The 19,625-nt window shown below is 56.1% G+C and overlaps 1 protein-coding gene across 1 annotated transcript; it reads left to right on the forward strand.

The window, feature by feature from the left end:
- Window positions 1-6,090: 6,090 nt before the first annotated feature.
- RAB7A (RAB7A, member RAS oncogene family) lies at window positions 6,091-16,567 on the forward strand (the record flags this gene model as incomplete). Its single annotated transcript, XM_080718211.1, has 5 exons — window positions 6,091-6,143; window positions 10,295-10,421; window positions 13,515-13,733; window positions 15,377-15,505; window positions 16,393-16,567. 5 exons carry the CDS (start codon window positions 6,091-6,093, stop codon window positions 16,486-16,488), a joined length of 624 nt encoding a protein of 207 aa, XP_080574337.1. The 3' UTR covers window positions 16,489-16,567.
- Between the last annotated feature and the right edge of the window lie 3,058 nt (window positions 16,568-19,625).

A 19,625-nucleotide genomic window follows, 5' to 3' on the forward strand; every position in this document is an offset into this window, starting at 1 on the left:
CTATTTTATATTTTTATTTGGAAACGGTCTCTTACGCCTGTGCGGCTGGCTTCGAGCCTGCGCCAACCTCCTGTTGCCACCTCCCAAGCACGGGGATGACAAGCGTGTGCCACCACGCCCAGCGCCAGCCCTATTATTTCTTCTTTATTTTGAAGCAGTATCTCACTGAGTGGCAGAGGCCTCGCTAAGTAGCTGAGGCTGTCCTCGAACAGCGATCCTTCTGTCTCAGCCCCCCGAATGCTGGGATTCCACGCGTGCGCCACCGCGCCGGGCTTCTGTTGATTTTTTTACCCCCAGTCTAGTGAGCAGCCTTCCACTAGATTTGTTACCCAGTTACTTTTCACCCCAAGTTCCTGAGAGAGTCACTGTGTGACTTGAGGCTGTGCTCACATCTGCAGTCCTCCTGTCTCAGCCTCCCAAGTGCTAGTATTACAGGCGTGTGCCGCCGTGCCTGGCTGGCATTAACTTTTCTTGGTGTTTTTTTTTTTCTTTTTGGTAGTACTAGGGGTTGAACTCAGGGGTGTTCTCCCAGCAAGCTTCCCCCCACAGCCTTATTTGTTATTCTTTACTTTGAAGCAGGGTCTTGTGGAGGGCCATAAATAAATAAATAGTGGGAACCAGGCTTGGTGACTCACCCTTGTAAGTCCCAACATTTGGGAGGCTGAGACAGGAGAGTCATGGTTCATAGACACCCTCAGCTACTTAGCAAGTTCCTTTGCAACTGTTTCAAAATGCAGAAACAAGTCATCCCCGCTTGGGAGGCAGAGACAGGAGGATCGCGCAGGTTCGAAGCCCGCCACGCGCTGGCTTAGGAGACCCTGTTTCCAAATTTAAAAAAAAGTAAAAATAGGTCTGGAGTGTAGCCCAGAGGTAGAATAGGGCTGGGAAGCCGGGCGTGGTGGCGCAGGCTTGTAATCCCAGCATATGGGAGGCTGAGACCGGAGGATCGCGGTTCCCAGACAGGTTCCCGGACAGCCTTGGCTACGTAGTGAGGCCCTCCGCAACCTAGTGAGACCCTATTTCAAGATAAAGAGTAAAAAATAGGGCAGTGGGTGTAGCTTGGAGGTCAGATGCCCCGGGTTCCAGCCCCAGACCCGGCCAAAAAAAATAGGCCTAGGGATGTGGCTCGGAGGTAGAATGCCCCTGGGCTCCATCCCTCCCGCAGTTAGGAAACCGGCTGGGGTGCAGCTGGAGGAACAGTACTGGCTTCTCAATGCCACCCCTCCAGGCCCCGCCTGCATCCACTGCAGAAGCGGCAGCTGGCATTTAACGCAGGGACATCTCTCTTGATGCCTCTGTGTGTCCTGGGACTGAGCCCAGGAGCTTCTACCTCCAAACTATACCCCCGCCCCCCTTTTTTTTTTCAGGTCCGGGGGTGGAACCCAGTAGCATTCGACCTCCGAGCTACACCCCCTGCCCTATTTTTTATTCTTTATTTTGAAACCGAATCTCACTGAGTTGCAGAGGGCCTCGCTAAGTAGCTGAGGCTGGCTGCGAACCGCGATCCTCTGGTCTCAGCCTCCCGAATGCTGGGGTGACAAGCGTGCGCCCCCACGCCCGGCTTTTTTTTTTTTTTTTTTTTTTTTTTTTTTTTTTTTTTTTTTTTTTTTGTGGTGCTGGTGATAGAACGCGGGGGCATTCTACCTCTGAGCTACACCCCCAGCCCTATTTTTTATTCATTTTGAAACAGTGTCTCACTAATTTTTGGAGGGCCTCACTCAGTAGCTGAGGCTGGCTTTGAACCTTTGCGATCCTCCGGTCTCGGCCTCCCGAGTGCTGGGATGACAAGCGTGCACCCCACGCCCGAGCCCTTGGATTTTGTTTTATTTATTTATTTTTTATTTATTTTTTTATTTTTTTCTGCTGGTCTGGGAATGGAACCCAGGGGCATTTGACCTCCGAGCTACACCCCCTGCCCTATTTTTTATTCTTTATTTTGAAACCAGGTCTCACTGAGTTGCAGAGGGCCTCACTAAGTAGCTGAGGCTGTCCGCGAACCGTGATCCTCCAGGTCTCAGTCTCCCGAATGCTGGGATGACAAGCGTGCGCCACCACGCCCGGCTTGGATTTTGTTTTATTTTGGAACAGTACATCACTAAGTAGCAGAGGCAGGCCTCAAACTTGGAATCCTCCTGTCTCATCCTCCCAAGTACTGAAATTATAGGCATGTGCCACTGAGCCCAGCTGCATATATGTTTGAAAACTTAAAAGGGTACTGTTTTTTGGGGGGTGGGGATTGGGGATTGGACCCAGAGGCATAGAACACACTCCCAGTCTTTTTTTTTTTTTTTTTTTTTTTTTTTTTTTTTTGTGGTACTGGGGAGGGAACCCAGGTGCCTTCTACCTCCAGGCTATATATTTTATTTGGAAACAGGGTCTCACTAAGTTGCTGAGAGCCTCGTTAAGTAGCTGAGGCTGGCTTTGAACCTGTGGGATCTTTCTATCCCAGCCTCCCGAGCGCTGGGATTACTAGTGTGCGCCACCACGCCTGGCCACCCCTAACCCTGTTTTCTCATTTGGAAAAGGATCTCACTAGGTTGCCAATTTTTAGAGGCTGGACTCCAACCTGCGATCCAAGTCCTGGGATAACAGGCATGCGCCGTGCCCAGTAGAGGACCTTAAGCCTGTTAAGAGTGGCTTCAGATAGTGATTTATGAAGCAGAAGCGGAAGGGGTGTGCTGAGTAGAATCAAAGTTGGGTTCTTAGAAGTCTTGGGGGCAGTTTCCACTTGAGGACTCTGCTGAGATTCCGTAACCAAATTTTAAGAGTAGCTACCTGCAGCTGGGCATGGAGGCGGCCACCTGTGATCCCAGTACTCGGGAGGCAGAGACCGGAGGTTGGAAGGTTTGTGGCCAGCCTCAGCCACTTAGTGAGACCCTGTCTCAGAAGAAGAAACAAGGTGGGCTGTGTGTCTCCGAGGTAGAAGGCCTCAGGACCTCGCTAACCAGCACCCGCTCCCCAGCCCCGCACGCGGCACCGCGGCTGCTTGCACAGTGCCTCCTCGGGAGGGCCCCAGCCGCTCCTGCCAGCGCTGGCTGGAGGGCGCCCACCAGCGGCCCTGACGTCAGCACTGCTGTGGCATCTGGCCTGGCTCCGCCGCCCATTTCCTGCCGCTGGCTGGCGGGGAGGGGCCGGCCCAGGAGGCAGGCTGAAGGTCGCCCAGGGGCCGGCCGCCTCCCCGGCCAAAGGCATGGCCATTGCCGCCCAGGGCGGGGCCGCCCTGCACCCCAGCTCTTACTTGTCTACTTACTTACCTGTTTGTTTATTTGGGGTATTAGGACTTCTTTCCTACCTGAGTTTATTTTGCGTCAGAGCCTCGCTGGGTCGCTGACAGTCGTGAATTGCTGAGGCTGGCCTCAGACCTGTCATCCTCCTGTCTCGCCTTCCGAGCACTGGGATTCCAGGCGTGTGCCGCATGCCTGCTCCTTTTTGACTTCTGTGAAACGTGGTATTGCCAGTTGCCGAGCGCGTTACTACTTGCTGAGGCTGGCCTTGACATTGAAATCCTCCTGGCTCAGCCTCCTGATACTGGGGTGCCCCGGCTCAGGCATGGTGCCCACAGTTGTGACCCCAGCTTGAGAGGCTGAGGGAGGAGGATTGCAGGCTTGAGACCGGCCTCGGCAAGTTAGCAAGTGCTTGTTTCAAAATAAAAAATAAACCAGGGCTGGGGTTGTAGCTTGAAGATAGAATGCCACTGGGTTCAATCTCCAGAACCCCCAAAAGACAGAAGAGAGGCAGGGAGGAGGGCTGGCCAGGGTTTCAGAGTGTTGCGCTTCAGCTGGGCGTGGCGGCGCAGGTTGGCAACCCCAGTACTCGGGAGGCGGAGACAGGACTGCAGGTGCACAACCGGCCCCAGCTACTTACAGACAAGGAATGCAAAGGCTAGGAGTGTAGCTCAGAGGTGGAATGCCCAGTGCTCAATTCCCAGTTCTGCAAAAACAAATAAATAAAATGTCGCAGTTCTCATTTTGTAATCCCAGCATTTCGGAGGCTGAGGCAGGTGAGTAGGTTCAAGGCCAGCCTCAGCAATTTAGCAAGATCCGGCTTCAAAATTAAAAACATCAAATAGGGAGTGTAAGTCAGAGGTGGGATTTCTCTCTGTTCAACCTTCAGTACCAAAAACAAGTAAATGTAGAAGCACCAGTCGCCGGGCGTGGCGCGCTCGTCATCCCAGCGTTCATTAGGCTGAGACCGGAGGATTGCAGTTCGAGGACGGCCTCGGCTACTTAGCGAGGCCCTCCGCAACTCAGTGAGACCCTGTTTCAAATAAAGAATAAAAAATAGCGCAGGGGCTGTAGCTCGGAGGTCGAGTGCCCCTGGGTTCCATCCCCAGACCCACAAAAAAAAAGAACAGCAGCAGCAGCAGGTGCAGAGAGTGGGCCCTCCTGTCCGCAGGGTGGCGCGGCTCTGGGTGGGCACGCTGGGTTCCGGCTCATTTCACACATTTTGTGAGCTCTACTGCTGCCCGCTGTGGGGGTCGGGAGAGCTCCGGAATAGTTGGAAGAACAGGCGGATGAGCCTGGGAGAAATAGCTCAAGGAAAGCGGGGCGTGGTGGTGCACGCATGTGACCCCGCCTGAGACCGGAGGATCCTGGTTCAAGGCCAGCCTCAGGTACTTAGGCCCTTTGCAACTCAGTGAGACCCTGTTTCAAAGTAAAAAACAGGGTTGGGGTGTAGCTCAGAGGAACAATGCCTCTGGGTTCTGTCTCCAGTACCAAAAAAAAATAACGTGCACGAGCCGGTCTGTGGTGCACACCTTAGTGCTTGGGAGGCTGAGGCAGGAGGGTCGTGGGTTCAAGGCCAGCCTCAGCCCCTTGGCAAGATCCTGTTTCAGAATTAAAAAGTGGGGCCGGGTGTGGTGGCACACACTTGTGACCCCAGCATTTGGGAGGCTCGGAGATAGAATGCCCCTGGGCTCCATCCCCAGTGCTGGAAGAAAAGGAAAAAAAACCCCAAAAAACTCAGGGTCTTGCTGAGTGCCCATTGCTATGTTGCTGAGGCTGAGCCGTGATCCTCGGGTCTCGGCCTCCGAGTGCTGAGGTTGCAGGCAGCGGCGTGACATCTGGCTTCAGAAGGACCCGCGGCAGGGGGTAGGTGGCCGAGGAACCGCGCGCTTGATTGGGTTTTCCTCTTTGGCCAGCCAGCCCTTTGTGGGCACCTCTTGGCAGTTAACAGGCAGTCCTTCTTACTGGTGAAATGCCGGAGATCTCCAGTGTTGATACCAAAACCTTTGTGCTATTGAAACTAGTTATTATGTAACTGCTGGCTCACTGCTTCCTAGTCTGGGGGAAAAAAGGCTCTACCCAGCCGGGCGTGGCGCACGCTTGTCATCCCAGCATTCGGGAGGCTGAGACAGGAGGATCGTGGTTCACGGACAGCCTCAGCTACTTAGGCTCTTTGTAACTCAGTGAGTCCCCGTTTCAAAGTAAAGAATTTTTTTTAAAAAAAGAACTGGGGATGGGCCTGGCGGGCCTGGTCCCTGGCGCCCACCCGCTTCCACCCAGCCCCACAGAGGGGCGCGGGCGCATTCGCTCTCCGGCTCCAGGCCCTCGCCTGCCTCGGCCCGCAGCCGTGTGGTCCTACCTGCTGCTCGCGAAGTGGGCCGCCGACTGCGGCAGGGCGCTGCAGTGAGGGTCTGGGGTGAATGCGCAGCCAGACCCCCGCGCCCAGCTCCAATGGTCATGAGAAGAAATGGTCAGTGAGGAACTCCTTCGTGCCGCTTTTATTTCCTGGGTGGGGGTGATTGAACTCAAAGGCGCTCTGTATCTCTGAGCTGCACCTCCAGCCCCTTTGTTTGTTTGTTTGTTTTTCCCACTACTGGGGATGGGACCCAGGGGCTTCTACCTCTGAGCTACACCCCCAGCCCTTATTTAGTCTTTCTTTTGAAGCAGGGTCTCACTGAGTTGCAGAGGGCCTCACTAAGCAGTGAGGCTGGCCGCGATCCTCCTGTCTCAGCCTCCCGAGTGCTGGGGTTGCAGGCGTGCGCCCCAGGCCGGCTGCGCTCGGGCTCTTGAGCGTCTGCCGGTGCTCTGCTTGACAGCGCCGTGCTGGCCGCGGCTCATCGTGCCTTCCTCTCTCGTAGATTGAACGATGACCTCTAGGAAGAAAGTACTGCTGAAGGTCATCATCCTGGGAGACTCGGGGTAAGTGCGTCCCTGGGGATCCGCGGACCTGGGGTGGGGCACTGCCGCCCTCCGTGTGTGTGTGTGTGTGTGTGTGTGTGTGTGTGTGTGTGTGTACGTACACCTTTTTATTATCTCCTGGTTTTATCACTGTCGTCACCACCATCATCACCAGCGTGTGGTCCTGGGGATGGAGCCCAGGGGCATTCGACCTCCGAGCTCCACCCCCAACCCTATATTTTATTCTTTATTTTGAAACAGGGTCTCACTGAGTTGCGGAGGGCCTAAGTAGCTAAGGCTGTCCTCGAACCATGATCTTCCTGTCTCAGCCTCCCAAATGCTGGGATTACAAGCGTGCACCACCATGCCTGGCTTCCCCCAGACCTATTTTATTTTTTGTTTTATGTTTAAAACAGAGTCTTGCCGGGCGTGGTGGCGCACGCTTGTAATCCCAGCATTCGGGAGGCTGAGACCTGGAGGATCACGGTTCGCGGACAGCCTCAGCTACTTAGTAATGCCCTCTGCAACTCAGTGAGACCCGGTTTCAAAAAAAAAAAAAACAGTCTTGAGTCGGGCGTGGTGGCGCACGCTTGTGATCCCTGCGCTTGGTAGGCCAAGACAGGAGGATCGCACGGGTTCGAAGCCAGCCTCAGCTACTTAGTGAGGCTCTCAGCAACTTAGTGAGACCCTGTTTCCAAATAAAGTATAAAATAGGTCTGAGAGTATAGCCCAGAGGTAGAAAGCCTCTGGGTTCCACCCCCAGTACCACCAAAAAAAAAAAAAAAAAAACACAGAGTCTTAGCCGGGCATGGTGGCGCCTGCTTGTAATTCCAGCATTCAGGAGGCTGAGACTGGAGGATCGCGGTTCGTGTAAGTAGCCTCAGCTACTTAGTGAGGCCCTCCATAACTCAGTGAGACCCAGCTTCAAATTAAAGAATAAAAACTAGGGCAGAGGTAGCTCGGCGGTCTAATGCCCCTGGATTCCATCCCTAGACCCGCCAAAAAAAAAAGAGTCTTGCTAGGTTGGTGAGCCTGGTCTTGAACCTGCAGCCCTCCTGGGATCGCAGACATGTGCCGCTGCACTCGGCCTCGGGTGAGCTTTGAGTTCGATTCTGCTAGGTTCGCATATGTGCTTTCTGTGCTTTAGATCGTAAGCTTTTTTTTTTTTTTTTTTTTTGTGGTACTGGGGTTCCTGGAAGCCCTTCTTCCTCTGGGCTACACTCCCAGACCTATTTTATATTTTTGAAACAGGGTCTCTTACGCCAGCGCGGCTGGCTTCGAACCTGCGCGATCCTCCTGTCTCCGCCTCCCAAGCGCGGGGATGACAAGTGTGCGCCACCACGCCCGGCAAATTTTTATTTTTTATTTTTTTGGTGGTACTGGGGTTCCTGGAAGCCCTTCTACCCCTGGGCTACACTCCCAGACCTATTTTCTGTATTTTTGAAACAGGGTCTCTTAAACCAGATCCTCCTGCCTCTGCCTCCCAAGCGCAGGGATTACAAGCGCCACCACGCCCGGCATTTTTTTTTTTTTTTTTTTTTTTGCGCTAGGGATTGAATCCAAGGATGCTCCGCCTCTGAGCCCTTTTGGTTTTGGTTGGCTTTGGTACTGTTTGGTTTGGTTTGTTTTGGGCACTGGGATGTGGCCTTTCAGCTATGTCCCGGCCCTATTTCGCTTTTGATTATGAAGCAACTGTCCAGACTTCACTGCACTCTCCAGGTTGCCGAGGCTGCCAGCCTCCCGTCTTGGCCTCCCGGAGGCTGGGGTCTCAGGTGTGCACAGTAACTAGCTGGCTAACTAGCTGGCGTGTGGGCCGGCCCCCGCGCGCTTGCAGCCGGCGGCTCCCTCCCTCTGCTCCATCCGAGCCGGTGCCAGCCACCCAGCGGAGAGCCGCCCGCCCTACACTGGGGTTGGTGGAGCAGCAGAGCAATCTTGTTCCTGGAGCCTCTTTGAGCAGGACCGTATCTGCGGCCGTGCTTCTGGACAGGGACCGAATGATACCAGATTCTCCTGTCTCCACAGCCTGGCCTCAACTCAACCAGCTTCCAACATCTGGCGCACATCTGTACCTTGTTTTTTGTTTTTGTTGTTTTTCTTGGTCCTGGGAGTTGAGCCAGAGGCATTTTGCCTCCAGCCGGTGTCCTCAGACCCTTTTCAATTTGTTTGGAAACAGCGTCTGGCTGGCCGGCCTTCTCCTGCCGGCCTCCCAGGCTGGGGTCCAGGTGCGGGCCCTGTCTTCCCTCCTCCTGGGGCGCCCTGCGAGGCTGGCCTCTGAGCTGCAGCCCCGCCCGCCCTGTGTGCATCCCAGGACGAAGTGCGACATCCCGCCGTGCCACGCTGGGTGTGCTCTGGCACCGGCTCCGCTTTGCGGGCGGTTCCTTGTTCTCCTGTCTAGTGATCTATTCTTGGTGTCGCGGAGTAGGAGCAGGGCATCGGGCTCTGAGCTACACCCCGGCCCTTTGGATTTTCTCTGTCTGTTTGTGGGGAGTGCTGGAGATTGAACCCAGAGGCACTCTCCCTTTGAGCTATACCCTAAGCCCTTTTATTATTTATTTATTTATTTTTGCGGGTCTGGGGATGGATCCAGGGCCATTCGACCTCTGAGCTCCACCCCCTGCTCTATTTTTCTTCTTTATTTTGAAACCGGGTCTCACTGAGTCGCAGAGGGCCTCGCTAAGTAGCTGAGGCTGGCCGCGAACCGCGATCCTCCGGTCTCAGCCTCCCCCTCCCGGATGCTGTACGCCACCACGCCCGGCAATGTTTGCACTGTTTTAGAAACGGGCTCACTAGGTTGCTGAGTCTGGTCTTGAATCCTCCTCAACCTTCCAGTACTGGGGTTCCCGGAGTGCGCCACGGCATCCGATCAAGACGCTTTTTTTTTTTTTTTTCCAATACCGGGGTGGAATCCAGGGGCATTCTACCTCTGAGCTATGCCCCCAGCCCTATTTTTTTGTTGTTTTGTTTTTGTCCTTTTTTTTTTTTTTTTTTTTTTTTTTTGTTGGTACTGGAGATGGAACCCAGGGGCCTTCTACCTCTGGGGCTACACTCCCAGACCTATTTTTTTATATTTTTATTTGGAAACAGGGTCTCTTAAGCCAGCGGATGCTGGCTTCAAACCTGCGGGATCCTCCTGTCTCTGCCTCCCCAGCGCAGGGATGACAAGTGTGCGCCACCATGCCCTGCTTTTTTGTTTATTTTGAAACAGGGTCTTACTAAGTTAAGGAAGGCCTTACTCAGTCGCTGAGGCTGGCTGCTGAGACTGGCTGCAAACCACAATCCTCCTGTCTCAGCCTCCCAAATGCTGGGATTACAAGCGTGCGCCACCACGCCTGGCTTCCAGCTGCATATTTTGTTCTTGTGTGTGGTTCTGGGAACAGAACCTAGGTCTACCTCTGAGCTACACCCCCAGCCCTATTTTATACTTTATTTTGAAATAGAGTCTCACTAACGCAACTCTTTTTTTGTGTGTGGTACTGTGGATGGAACCCAGGGGCACTCTACCTCCAAGGTACACCCCCTGCCCTATTTTTATTATTTCTTTTGAAACAGGGTCTCACTAAATTGCGGAGGGCCTCACTAACTAGCTGAGGCATTCCATGAACCGCGATCCTCCAGTCTCAGCCTCCCAAATGCTGGGATGACAAGCGTGCGCCACCGCGCCCGGCTCCCAACTCTCCTTTTGGTGGTACTGGGAGTGGAACCCAGAGGCTTTCTACCTCCGGGCTATACTCCCAGACCTTTTTTTTTTTAATGTATATTTTATTTGGAAACAGGGTCTCACTAAGTTGCCGAGAGCCTCACTCAGTAGCCGAGGCTGGCTTCGAACCCGCGCGATCCTCCTGTCTCCGCCTCCCAAGCGCGGGGATGACAAGCGTGCGCCACCACGCCCGGCCCCAACTCCCTTTTGGTTCTTATTTGGAAACAGAATCTTGCTAAGTTGTCTAGGCCTCACCAATTGCCAAGCCTGGCCTTGAACCTGGGATCCTGTCTCGGCCGCCCGCGTTCTAGACAGACGCGCACCGCCATGCCCGCCTGCGCCCTCCCTGCCCTGTGCTACTTTGGTCTGCCGCGGCGTCCCGGTCTGGGGCCGCCTGTGACGGAGCGGCGGCGGCTCTGGGGCGGCCTGGGTGAGGCCCGCCGTCCCGGTGACGCGGCCGCGGCTTCCGTTGCAGCGTTGGGAAGACGTCGCTCATGAACCAGTACGTGAACAAGAAGTTCAGCAACCAGTACAAGGCCACCATAGGCGCCGACTTCCTGACCAAGGAGGTCATGGTGGACGACAGGCTGGTCACCATGCAGGTGAGCCCGAGGCCTGCGCCTCAGCCACGCCCCAGCCCCGCGAGTCCCCGAGTCTGGCCTGGAGGCTGCAGTCCTCCTGTCTCAGCCTTCCAAGTACTGGAATTGTGGGCATGCGCCCGTGCGCCGGGCATTAGGCCCGTTACTACCAGGTAAAATATAAGACACCCTTTTGTGTGTGTGTGTGGGGTCTGGGGGTTGAACCCAGGGGCATTCTACCTCCGAGCTATTTTTTATTCTTTACTTTGAAACAGGGTCTCACGAAGTTGCGGAGGGCCTCACTAAGTAGCCGAGGCTGTCCTCATACCTGCGATCCTCCTGTTTCAGCCTCCCAAGTCCTGGGATTACAAGCGTGGGCCGCTGTGCCAGCGTCCCAGCTGTTTTGTTTGCTTGTTTTGTTTTGTTTTGTTTTTGTTTTTTGCAGGTCTGGGATGGGACCCAGAGGCATTCAGCCTTCGAGCTACACCCCTTGCCCTATTTTTTATTCTTTCTTTTGAAACAGGGTCTCACTGAGTTGCGGAGGGCCTCACTAAGTAGCTGAGGCTGGCCATGGTCCTCCTGTCTCAGCCTCCCGAATGCTGGGATTACAAGCGTGAGCCACCATGCCCAGCTTCCCAGCCCTATTTTTTATTCCTTATTTTGAGTCAGGGTCTCTCTGAGTTGCCAAGGGCCTCAGATTACAAACGTGCACCACCGTGCCTGGTTTATTTTTATTTTCAAACAGGGTCTCACAGCTCTGCGTGGTGGTGCACGCCTTTAATCCTAGTGTTTGCGAGGTTGAGACGGGAGGATCGCACAGGTTCAAAGCCAGCCTCAGCTACCTAGTGAGACCCTCTGCAACTTATACCCTGTTTGAAAAGGAATAAAAAATAGGGCTGGGAGTGTAGTTTGGAGGCAGAACGCCCCTGTGTTCAATCCTCAGTACCACAAAAAATAAACATAAGTAAGTAAGTAAATAAATAAAATGGGGCTGGTTTGGGTAAACGTCACATGTTGGTAAATATCGGGACAAGGCGCGCACGGCTCGACGGCAGGAACAGGTGTATTTGGGGATAAATCTGGGAGGCAGCACCTGCCAGGGAGAGAGAGTCCACGAGAGCCGGGGCCCTGCCGCACGGACGCGGGGCTCTTTGTGGGGCTTTAGGAGGGAGGAGCGCTCCCCAGTCGTGGCTTCTCCCGTTGCTGGTCTTGAGGGCAGGACAGGCGGATGGCCGGCGGGGGTGAGGACCACTCTCCCGCCCTGCAGGGGTTCCCTGCTCTCCACCTCCTCCGGCCAGGGCTCCAGCCCGACCTCACGGCGCCCACAGTTGGGCTTAGTGTGAAGGTAGAATGCCCCTGGGCTCAGTACCAGTACCGCGCACGCAGACTAGAACTGAATTATGAAAAAGCCACAGAGTTCTAGAATACAAGAACAAGAGGGCACTGAAGCCGTGGGGTTGGGCGTTCCAAGAGGCCCGTGCTTGGCCAGGCCCTGGGAAGCAGGCGGGCAGGGCCGGAGAATCTCGGTCCCGCCGGCCACATACGTAGATGGGGCAGAGTCTGGGTTTCTACCCCGCATGCCACCGCAGCTTCCATCCCGAAGAATGTGACGTTGCCGGGCATGGCGGCACACACCTGGGATCCCAGTACTTGGGAGGCCGAGGCAGGAGGCTCACGTGTTGAAGGCCACCCTTGGCAACTTCGTGAGACCCTGTTTCCAAATAAAAATAGTAAATAGGGCTAGGGGTGTGGCTCAGAAGTAGAACACCACTGGGTTCAACCATTGTTACCCCCTCCCACATAAAAAGGGCCAGAGGTGTGGGTCAGAAGAAAACTGCTCCTGGCTTAACTCCCAGCACACACACTAGCGAATTTCACCTAAAACCCCACTGATCCTGGCAGAAGAAAGATCGGGGCTCTGCAGGGGCACTCGGCTCAGGAGGGAGGGCGAGCCGGCAGTCCATGGGGGAGAGTGGCCACCAGGCACGTCCTTCATGAGGGATGGAGACCGTGGAGCAGGGCAGCGTGTGGATCTGGGGTCAGCTTAGGAAGTGACAGGCTGGCCTGGCCACCTGGCGCCCCAGTGCTTGAGAGGCAGAGGCTGGGGGCACAGGTTCAAGGCTGGCCTGGCCAGCTAAGGACGAGGGCGCAGGTTAGCTCAGGTAGGGACAGCCGCGCCCCCCCAGACAATGATGAGCAAGTAAGTAATTATGATGCGCCGGGCATGGTGCACCCTGGTCATCCCAGCACTCGGGAGGCTGAGGCAGCCTCCGCGCCCTAGGCCCTCTGCAGCTCAGGGAGACCCAGTTTCAAAATAAAGAATAAAAAATAGTGCAGGGGTGTAACTCAGAGTTCCATCTCCAGTCCTGCAATCAATCAATCAATCAATAAATAAAAGCCAGGCGTGGTGGCGCACACTTGTAATCTCCCCACTTGGGAGGCTGAGACAGGAGGATCACGCAGGTCGGAGCCAGCCTCAGCTGGCTTTTAAGGGACCCTGTTTCCAAATAAAATATAAAAAAATAGGTCTGGGAGTGTAGCCCGGAGGTAGAAGGACCTTGGGTTCAATCCCCAGTACCAATAAAAATAAATAAATAAAAAATAGGGGTGGGGGTGTAGCTCAGAGGTAGAATGTTCCTGGGTTCCATCCGCAGTACCTCAAAAAAAAAGTAAAAATTAGAGTAAAGGCATCTAGCACTTGGGAGGCTGAGACAGGAGGATCACAGGTTCACGGAGAGCCTCGGCAAGTAATGAGATTCTCATGACCTCACAGGGCCATGTTTCAAAATAAAACCAGGGCTGGGATGTAGATTGGAGGTGCCATGCCCCTGTGTTCAATCTCCAGTCCCCCCAAAAAAGGAAAAAGAAAAATGAAAGGAACAGGGTCTCACCAAGCTGCTGAGCGACTCCGGTTGCTGAGGCTGCCTGGAACCTGCAGCCTCCCAAGTGCTGGCTGCCAGCCGCGCCCCTGCGCCCCGCCTGCTTCCGGGCTCCCCAGGCCCCTGTGTGTAGGTGGCCACGCCCGGCCTCGCCTGCAGCCCCAGGCCGCGCAGGCGCTCACTCCTGGTCCTCTGCCCCGCAGCCCCGAATGAACAGCCATTCGCCTGCCTCTTTCAGATCTGGGACACAGCCGGCCAGGAGCGGTTCCAGTCTCTCGGAGTGGCCTTCTACAGAGGTGCAGACTGCTGCGTTCTGGTGTTTGATGTGACAGCCCCCAACACCTTCAAAACCCTCGACAGCTGGAGAGACGAGTTTCTCATCCAGGCCAGTCCCCGGGATCCTGAGAACTTCCCCTTCGTCGTGTTGGGGAACAAGATCGACCTCGAAAACAGACAAGTACGTGCCCGGGGCGCCTGGCTCGGCCGCGGCCAGAGGCCCTGCGCCCCAGGCTCCTCCCAGCCAGCGCGGGCCGCGGGTCGTTGGCCTGGCCCTCAAGCCTCGGGTTCCTTTCTGCACCTTGAGGGATGGAGGCTGGAAGTGGGACGTGGTCGAGCCGGGCGTGGCGGCGCAGGCTTGTAATCCCAGCATTTGGGAGGCTGAGACGAGCCTCGCGGTTTGTGGACAGTTTCAGCTACGTAGGCCCTCTGCAACTTAGTGAGACCCTGTTTCAAAATAAAGAATAAGGTAGGGCTAGGGTGTAGCTCAGGTAGAATGTCCTGGGTTCCATCCCCAGTCACCGAAAAAAAAAATACAGAAGTGGGGCATGGTGCACGTGCCCATAATCCCAGTACTAGGAGGCAGAGACAGGAGGATCGCAGGTTGGAGGCCAGCCTCAGCAACTTAGCTAGGTCCTGTTTCCAAATAAAACAGAAAAAGGTCTTGAGAGTCAGGCGCGGTGGTTCACACTTGTGATCTCAGCATTCGGGAGGCTGGGAGGCTGAGACCGGAGGATCGCGGTTCGCGGACAGCCTCGGCTACTTAGCTAGGCCCTCCGCAACTTAGTGAGACCCTGTTTCAAAATAAAGAATAAAAAATAGGGCAGGGGGTGCAGCTCAGAGGTCGAAAGCTCCTGGGTTCCATCCCCAGACCTGCAAAAAATAAGAATAAAAAAAAGGTCTGAGGTGCAATTCAGGGGCAGAATGCCCAAGGTTCAATCATCAGTACCAAAAAGGAAGGAAATTCGATTTCCTCATTCCCAGGCCTTCCCGGGTCTCACCTGCAGTGGACCACTGGCTTCTGTGAAGACGCATTTCCACATGGCACCGCTGCGGGGAGCACAGGTTCCTCTGTTAGTTCCACCAGGTGCGGTGGCCACACCTGGAATCCCAGCACCTGGGAGGCCGAGACAGGAGGCTTAGGGTTTGAGGCAGCCTCAGTAAGGTAGCAAGACTGTTTCGCAATAAAAAAATAAAAACGGCTGGGGTATAGCTTGGAGGTAGAACACCCCAGGGCTCAAGCTCAGTGCAGAGAAAAAGTGGCCTTTGTTAGTTACAGCAAGGCTGTTTCTGACTGTCGGTGTCTCTCCATTTTAATATCCCCAAGGCTTGGTCTTTGTCATCTTTGAAAAGAGGCTGGGGTGGGCCAGGAGCGGGACGCGCAGGCCCCTGGCCCTCCAGGCACAGTGCGGAGCCGGGAGAGGGCGCCCAGCCGCCACCCGCGGGCCCCGTGGACACGGCCTCTCCCTCCACTGCCCTTTTTTCCTTGGTTTGGTCCGGGGGTTTGAAGCAGGGGCATTCTCCCTCTGAGCCACACCTCCAGCCCTGTTTTGTTTTTTACTTGGAAACAGGGTCTCGCTAGGTTGCCGAGGCTGGCCTTGAACCTGCCATCCTCCAGTCTCAGCCTCCCAAGAACTGGGATGGCAGGTGTGCGCCACCGCAGCTGGCTTCTGGTTCTCTTTCAAAGGCCTGTAAGGGGAGCTCAGCAAAGCCGGGACAGGGAGCCCGGAGACGGCGGGCTGCGCTCGGCCTGGCAGCCGCGCGGTGGCGGCTCTGGCCGGGCCCCCGCTCGGGGCGCACACGTCCTGCCGCTTCGTCTTCCAGGTGGCCACCAAGAGGGCCCAGGCCTGGTGCTACAGCAAAAACAACATCCCGTACTTCGAAACCAGTGCCAAGGAGGCCATCAACGTGGAGCAGGCCTTCCAGACCATCGCGCGCAACGCGCTCAAGCAGGTGGGTGTGGCGGCCCGCTGTCAGCCCCGGGCTCGGTGCGCGGCCAGCCTCAGCTGCTTACCGAGGCCCTCCGCAACTCGGGCCTGTTTCAAAATAAAGAATAAAGAACTGGCTGGGAGTGTAACTCAAATGTAGAATGCCCTGGGTTCAGTCCCAGCACCCCCAAAAGTAAAAATAAATAAATAAATAAAGCAGAGTTTGGACTTGAAGCCAAGAATAGGAGCAGGCCGTCTGGGAAGGACCGCGAGTTTATTGGATTGATAGGAGGGGAGCTGGGCAGCCCCGCTGTGGCCGTGAGAGGCCAGAGAGGCCCGGCCTCGAGCCGTCCGCCATTGCCCCTGATGACTTCTGGGCTGACAGAAATGGGTCTCCTGGAGCCGGGTGTGCTGGCGCACACTTGTTTTTTGTTTTGTTTTGTTTTGTGGTCCTGGGGTTCCCTCCTACACCTTGGGTTACACTCCCAGACCTATTTTCTTTTATATACTTTTTACTTGGAAACAGGGTGTCTTAGGCCAGCGCGGCTGGCTCGGAACCCGCGCCATCCTCCCGTCTCCGCCTCCCCGGCGGGGGTGCCGAGCGTGCCGCCCACGGCGCCCGGCTGGCACACGCTTGTAACTCCGGCACTCGGCACTCCTCGGGAGGCGGAGGCGGGAGGATGGCGGTTTGAGGGCGGCCTCAGCTACTACTTGGGTTCTTTGCAACTCAGTGAGAGCCTGTTTCAAAAATCAAAAGTCAAAGTTAGGGCTGGGGGTGTAGCTCGGAGGTAGACTGCCCCTGGGCTCCACCCCCAGTCTGCAATCAAAGTGAATCAAATGAAAAAAAAGGACGCGGCCGTGTCCTGGCGCCGCGCGGTGCCGTCCCGGTGAGCAGCTGCCCTCCCCGCCCAGGAGACGGAGGTGGAGCTGTACAACGAGTTCCCGGAGCCCATCAAGCTGGACAGGAGCGACCGGGCCAAGGCCTCCGCCGAGAGCTGTAGTTGCTGAAGCCGCCGCGAGCACTGAGCACGGAGTCCTCCGCGACGACCGAGACCACACTTCGGCCTTCAGACACAGCCCCTCCTCTCCCAAACAACACAAGTTGATCTCACATCCAGCTGCCAAGAGCCCCACCCTCAGAGCACGCGGCGGCCAGACCGAGACCCCGCGGTCCCTGTCCACTGGAGAGACAGAACTGCTTACGCCGATCCCGCCGGCCGGCTCAGGGTCTCAGGCCGATTTTGTATGTGTCTTCATGCTCGCTCCTTTTAACTAATCAGATCTTTTTACAGTATCCATTTATTATGTAATGCTTCTTAGAAAGAATCTTATAGTACATGTTAATATATGCAACCGATTAAATGTATAAATTAGCGTAACAAATTCTCGGATCGTGGCTCGCAGAGCGGGACGCCGGCCACGGTGCACCCCCCGCCCTCCCGGGCCCCCCGGAGCCGGGGCCTCTGCGCGGCTCCCCACAGCCCCTCCTGCGGCCTGGCGGGCGCGGGCCTGTAACCCCAGCGTTTGGGAAGCCGAGGCAGGAGGATCGCGGCGTCGAGGCCAGCCTCGCCAATTCAGCGAAACCCTGTTTCCAAAAAAAAAAAAAAAAAACAGCGGTGTGTGCAATGGATAATGCCTGTTATGTCCGAAATTAAAATTCTCGTTTTCCCGTTATCTGTTCTTTTTTCTTCGGCTCCGCACTTACAAACTCGGTTAGATGCGCCCCTGCTTTGCGGGAGGCCGCACAGCCCGCCGCCTCCCTGCCGCCCGCGTCCAGACCCGCTTAGCCCCCAGCCCACGTTCAGGTGCGGGCTGCCTTCTGTAAGAGACGAAAATGATGCCAATAAAACTTAAGCGAACCCACAGCTCCTTGGCCGTCTTCTTTGCGACCCTCACTCGCCGCGCAGGGGCCTGTCCGGCGCGGGCGCCGTTCCGAGGCTTCCTGGTAAAGGTGTAAGTTGCCTGGGCGGCCTCGCCCCCGCGATCCTCCTATCTCAGCCTCCCAAGGACCCGGACTGCGGGCATACACACCTGACCAGCCACGTTGACACGCGTTCCTAGTCCCCGAGAGAAGCCAGCCCTTCCTGTGCAGGGGCATTTTTATTTTTATCATTTTGTGGCACTGGGGATGGAACCGAGGGGCATTTGACCTCCGAGCTACACCCTAAGCACTCTTCTTTTTTTTTTTTTTTTTTTTTTTGCAGTACTGGGGATGGAACCCAGGGGGCATTCTACCTCCAAACTACACCCCAAGCCTTTTTTTTTTTTTTTTTTCGGGTCTGGGAATGTAACCCCAGGGGTATTCGACCTCCGAGCTACAGCCCCAGTCTTATTTTTATTTTTTATTTCTTGAAACAGGGTCTCACTAAGTTGCAGAGGGCCTAAGTAGCTGAGGCTGTCCGTAAACCGCAATCCTCTGGTCTCAGCCTCCCAAATGCTGGGATTACAAACATGTGCCATCATGCCTGGCATTTATTTTTATTTTTATTTATTTTTTTGGTGGTGCTGGGGTTCCTGGAAGCCCTTCTACCTCCGGGCTACACTCCCAGACCTATTTTTACATTTTTATTTGGAAACAGGGTCTCCTAGGCCAGCGCGCGCGGCTGGCTCCGAACCTGCGCGATCCTCCTGTCTCCGCCTCCCAAGCGCGGGGATGACAAGTGTGTGTCACCACGCCCAGCGCTATTTATTTTTATTTATTTTTGAGGTACTGGGGATGGAACCCAGCGGCATTCTACCTCCGAGCCACACCCCCTCCCGCCCCCCCGTCCTACTTTTTATTCTTTCTTCTTTATTAGCTTCACTGAGTAGCCGAGGCTGTCCGCGAACCGCGATCCTCCGGTCTCAGCCTCCGGAATGCCGGATGACAAGCGCGCAGTAGAAGTGCTCCACTTCTGTGTTACACCCCCAGCCCTTTTTTATTTTCTCTTTTGAAACGGGGTCTCGACATTGCCGAGGCTGGCAGAGAAGCTGCGATGCTCCCGTCTCGGCCTCCCAAGTCCTGGGCTTAGGGAGTGCGCGGCCGGTTCCAGCAGGAGACCCTCGCCTTAGGTCCCGCCAGGATCCCCGGCCTGGGCACCCGGGAAGGGGTCTGGACGCAAGGAGAAATTCCTGTGCGTCTCAGGCGTCCCCACCGGCCTCGGGAGCCAGCTTCCTGCCCGTGGGGCTGCCCCACTTGGCTTTGGGAGCTTCAGGCCGAGGCCCGGAGGGGAGCCTCCGCCGCCCCGGGGCACGGCCCCCAAGGCGGAGCGGCCGGGCACCATGGCGGACGCCTCCTTTCCCCATCCCCTTCGTTTCTGGGCACGGGGAGCGAACCCGGGGGCATCCCGCCTCTGAGCAACACCAACTTTTTGTTTTGAGGCGGAGAATTTGGGGGTTGCTGACGGCCTCGCCAAATTGGCCTCCAAGCAGTGGTCCTCCAGACTCGGGCCTCGCCAGCATCGGCTCGCCCTCCCCCTGGCTCAGGAGACCCCTGGGGTCCTCGCTCTGGCCAGCCAGCCACGAGGGCTGGACAATGAGGCTGCCGGGAGGCCTGGGCGTGGCGACCGCAAAGGGAGAGAGAGGGCGGCCGGCCTGCTGCCCAGCCTTCGTGGTGGTTTTGAGTTTGAGTGGCCCACGACATCCCTGGCTCCCGCCGTCGCCATGGTTACGCCAGCTCGTCCCTCCCTGGCCTTTTTGGGGACACACTGTCCTGGACACCTTTACTTTGAGCTTGTCTTCTTCTTCCAAGGATGGGGAGGGCCGATGGCAAACCGGAGTCTCACACTCCACACCCACAGCCACGAGGACCCTGGGAAGCCGCAGCCGGCCAGCGGATGGGGCGCCCTGGCCTGGACCCGCTGGCAAGGCTGGCATCCCAGAAGCCCACGGGCTGCTCTGGGGAGAGGCCCAGGGACCCCAAGCCAGCTGGGCCTGCTGCTGGGGCGCCCTGGCCTGGACCCGCCGGCAAGGCTGGCATCCCAGAAGCCCACGGGCTGCTCTGGGGAGAGGCCCAGGGACCCCAAGCCAGCTGGGCCTGCTGCTGACCAAGCCGCAACACATCTACACTGGGCTGGCCGGCCCTTTTTAGTTTTTTGTGTGTGTGCGTGTGTGCGTTTTCTCTGAGCTCCACCCCGGCCCTATTTTTTATTCTTGTCTTTTAAAAA

This window comes from Muscardinus avellanarius (assembly GCF_963383645.1).
Source record: "Muscardinus avellanarius genome assembly, chromosome: 22".
Taxonomy (NCBI): Eukaryota; Metazoa; Chordata; class Mammalia; order Rodentia; family Gliridae; genus Muscardinus; species Muscardinus avellanarius.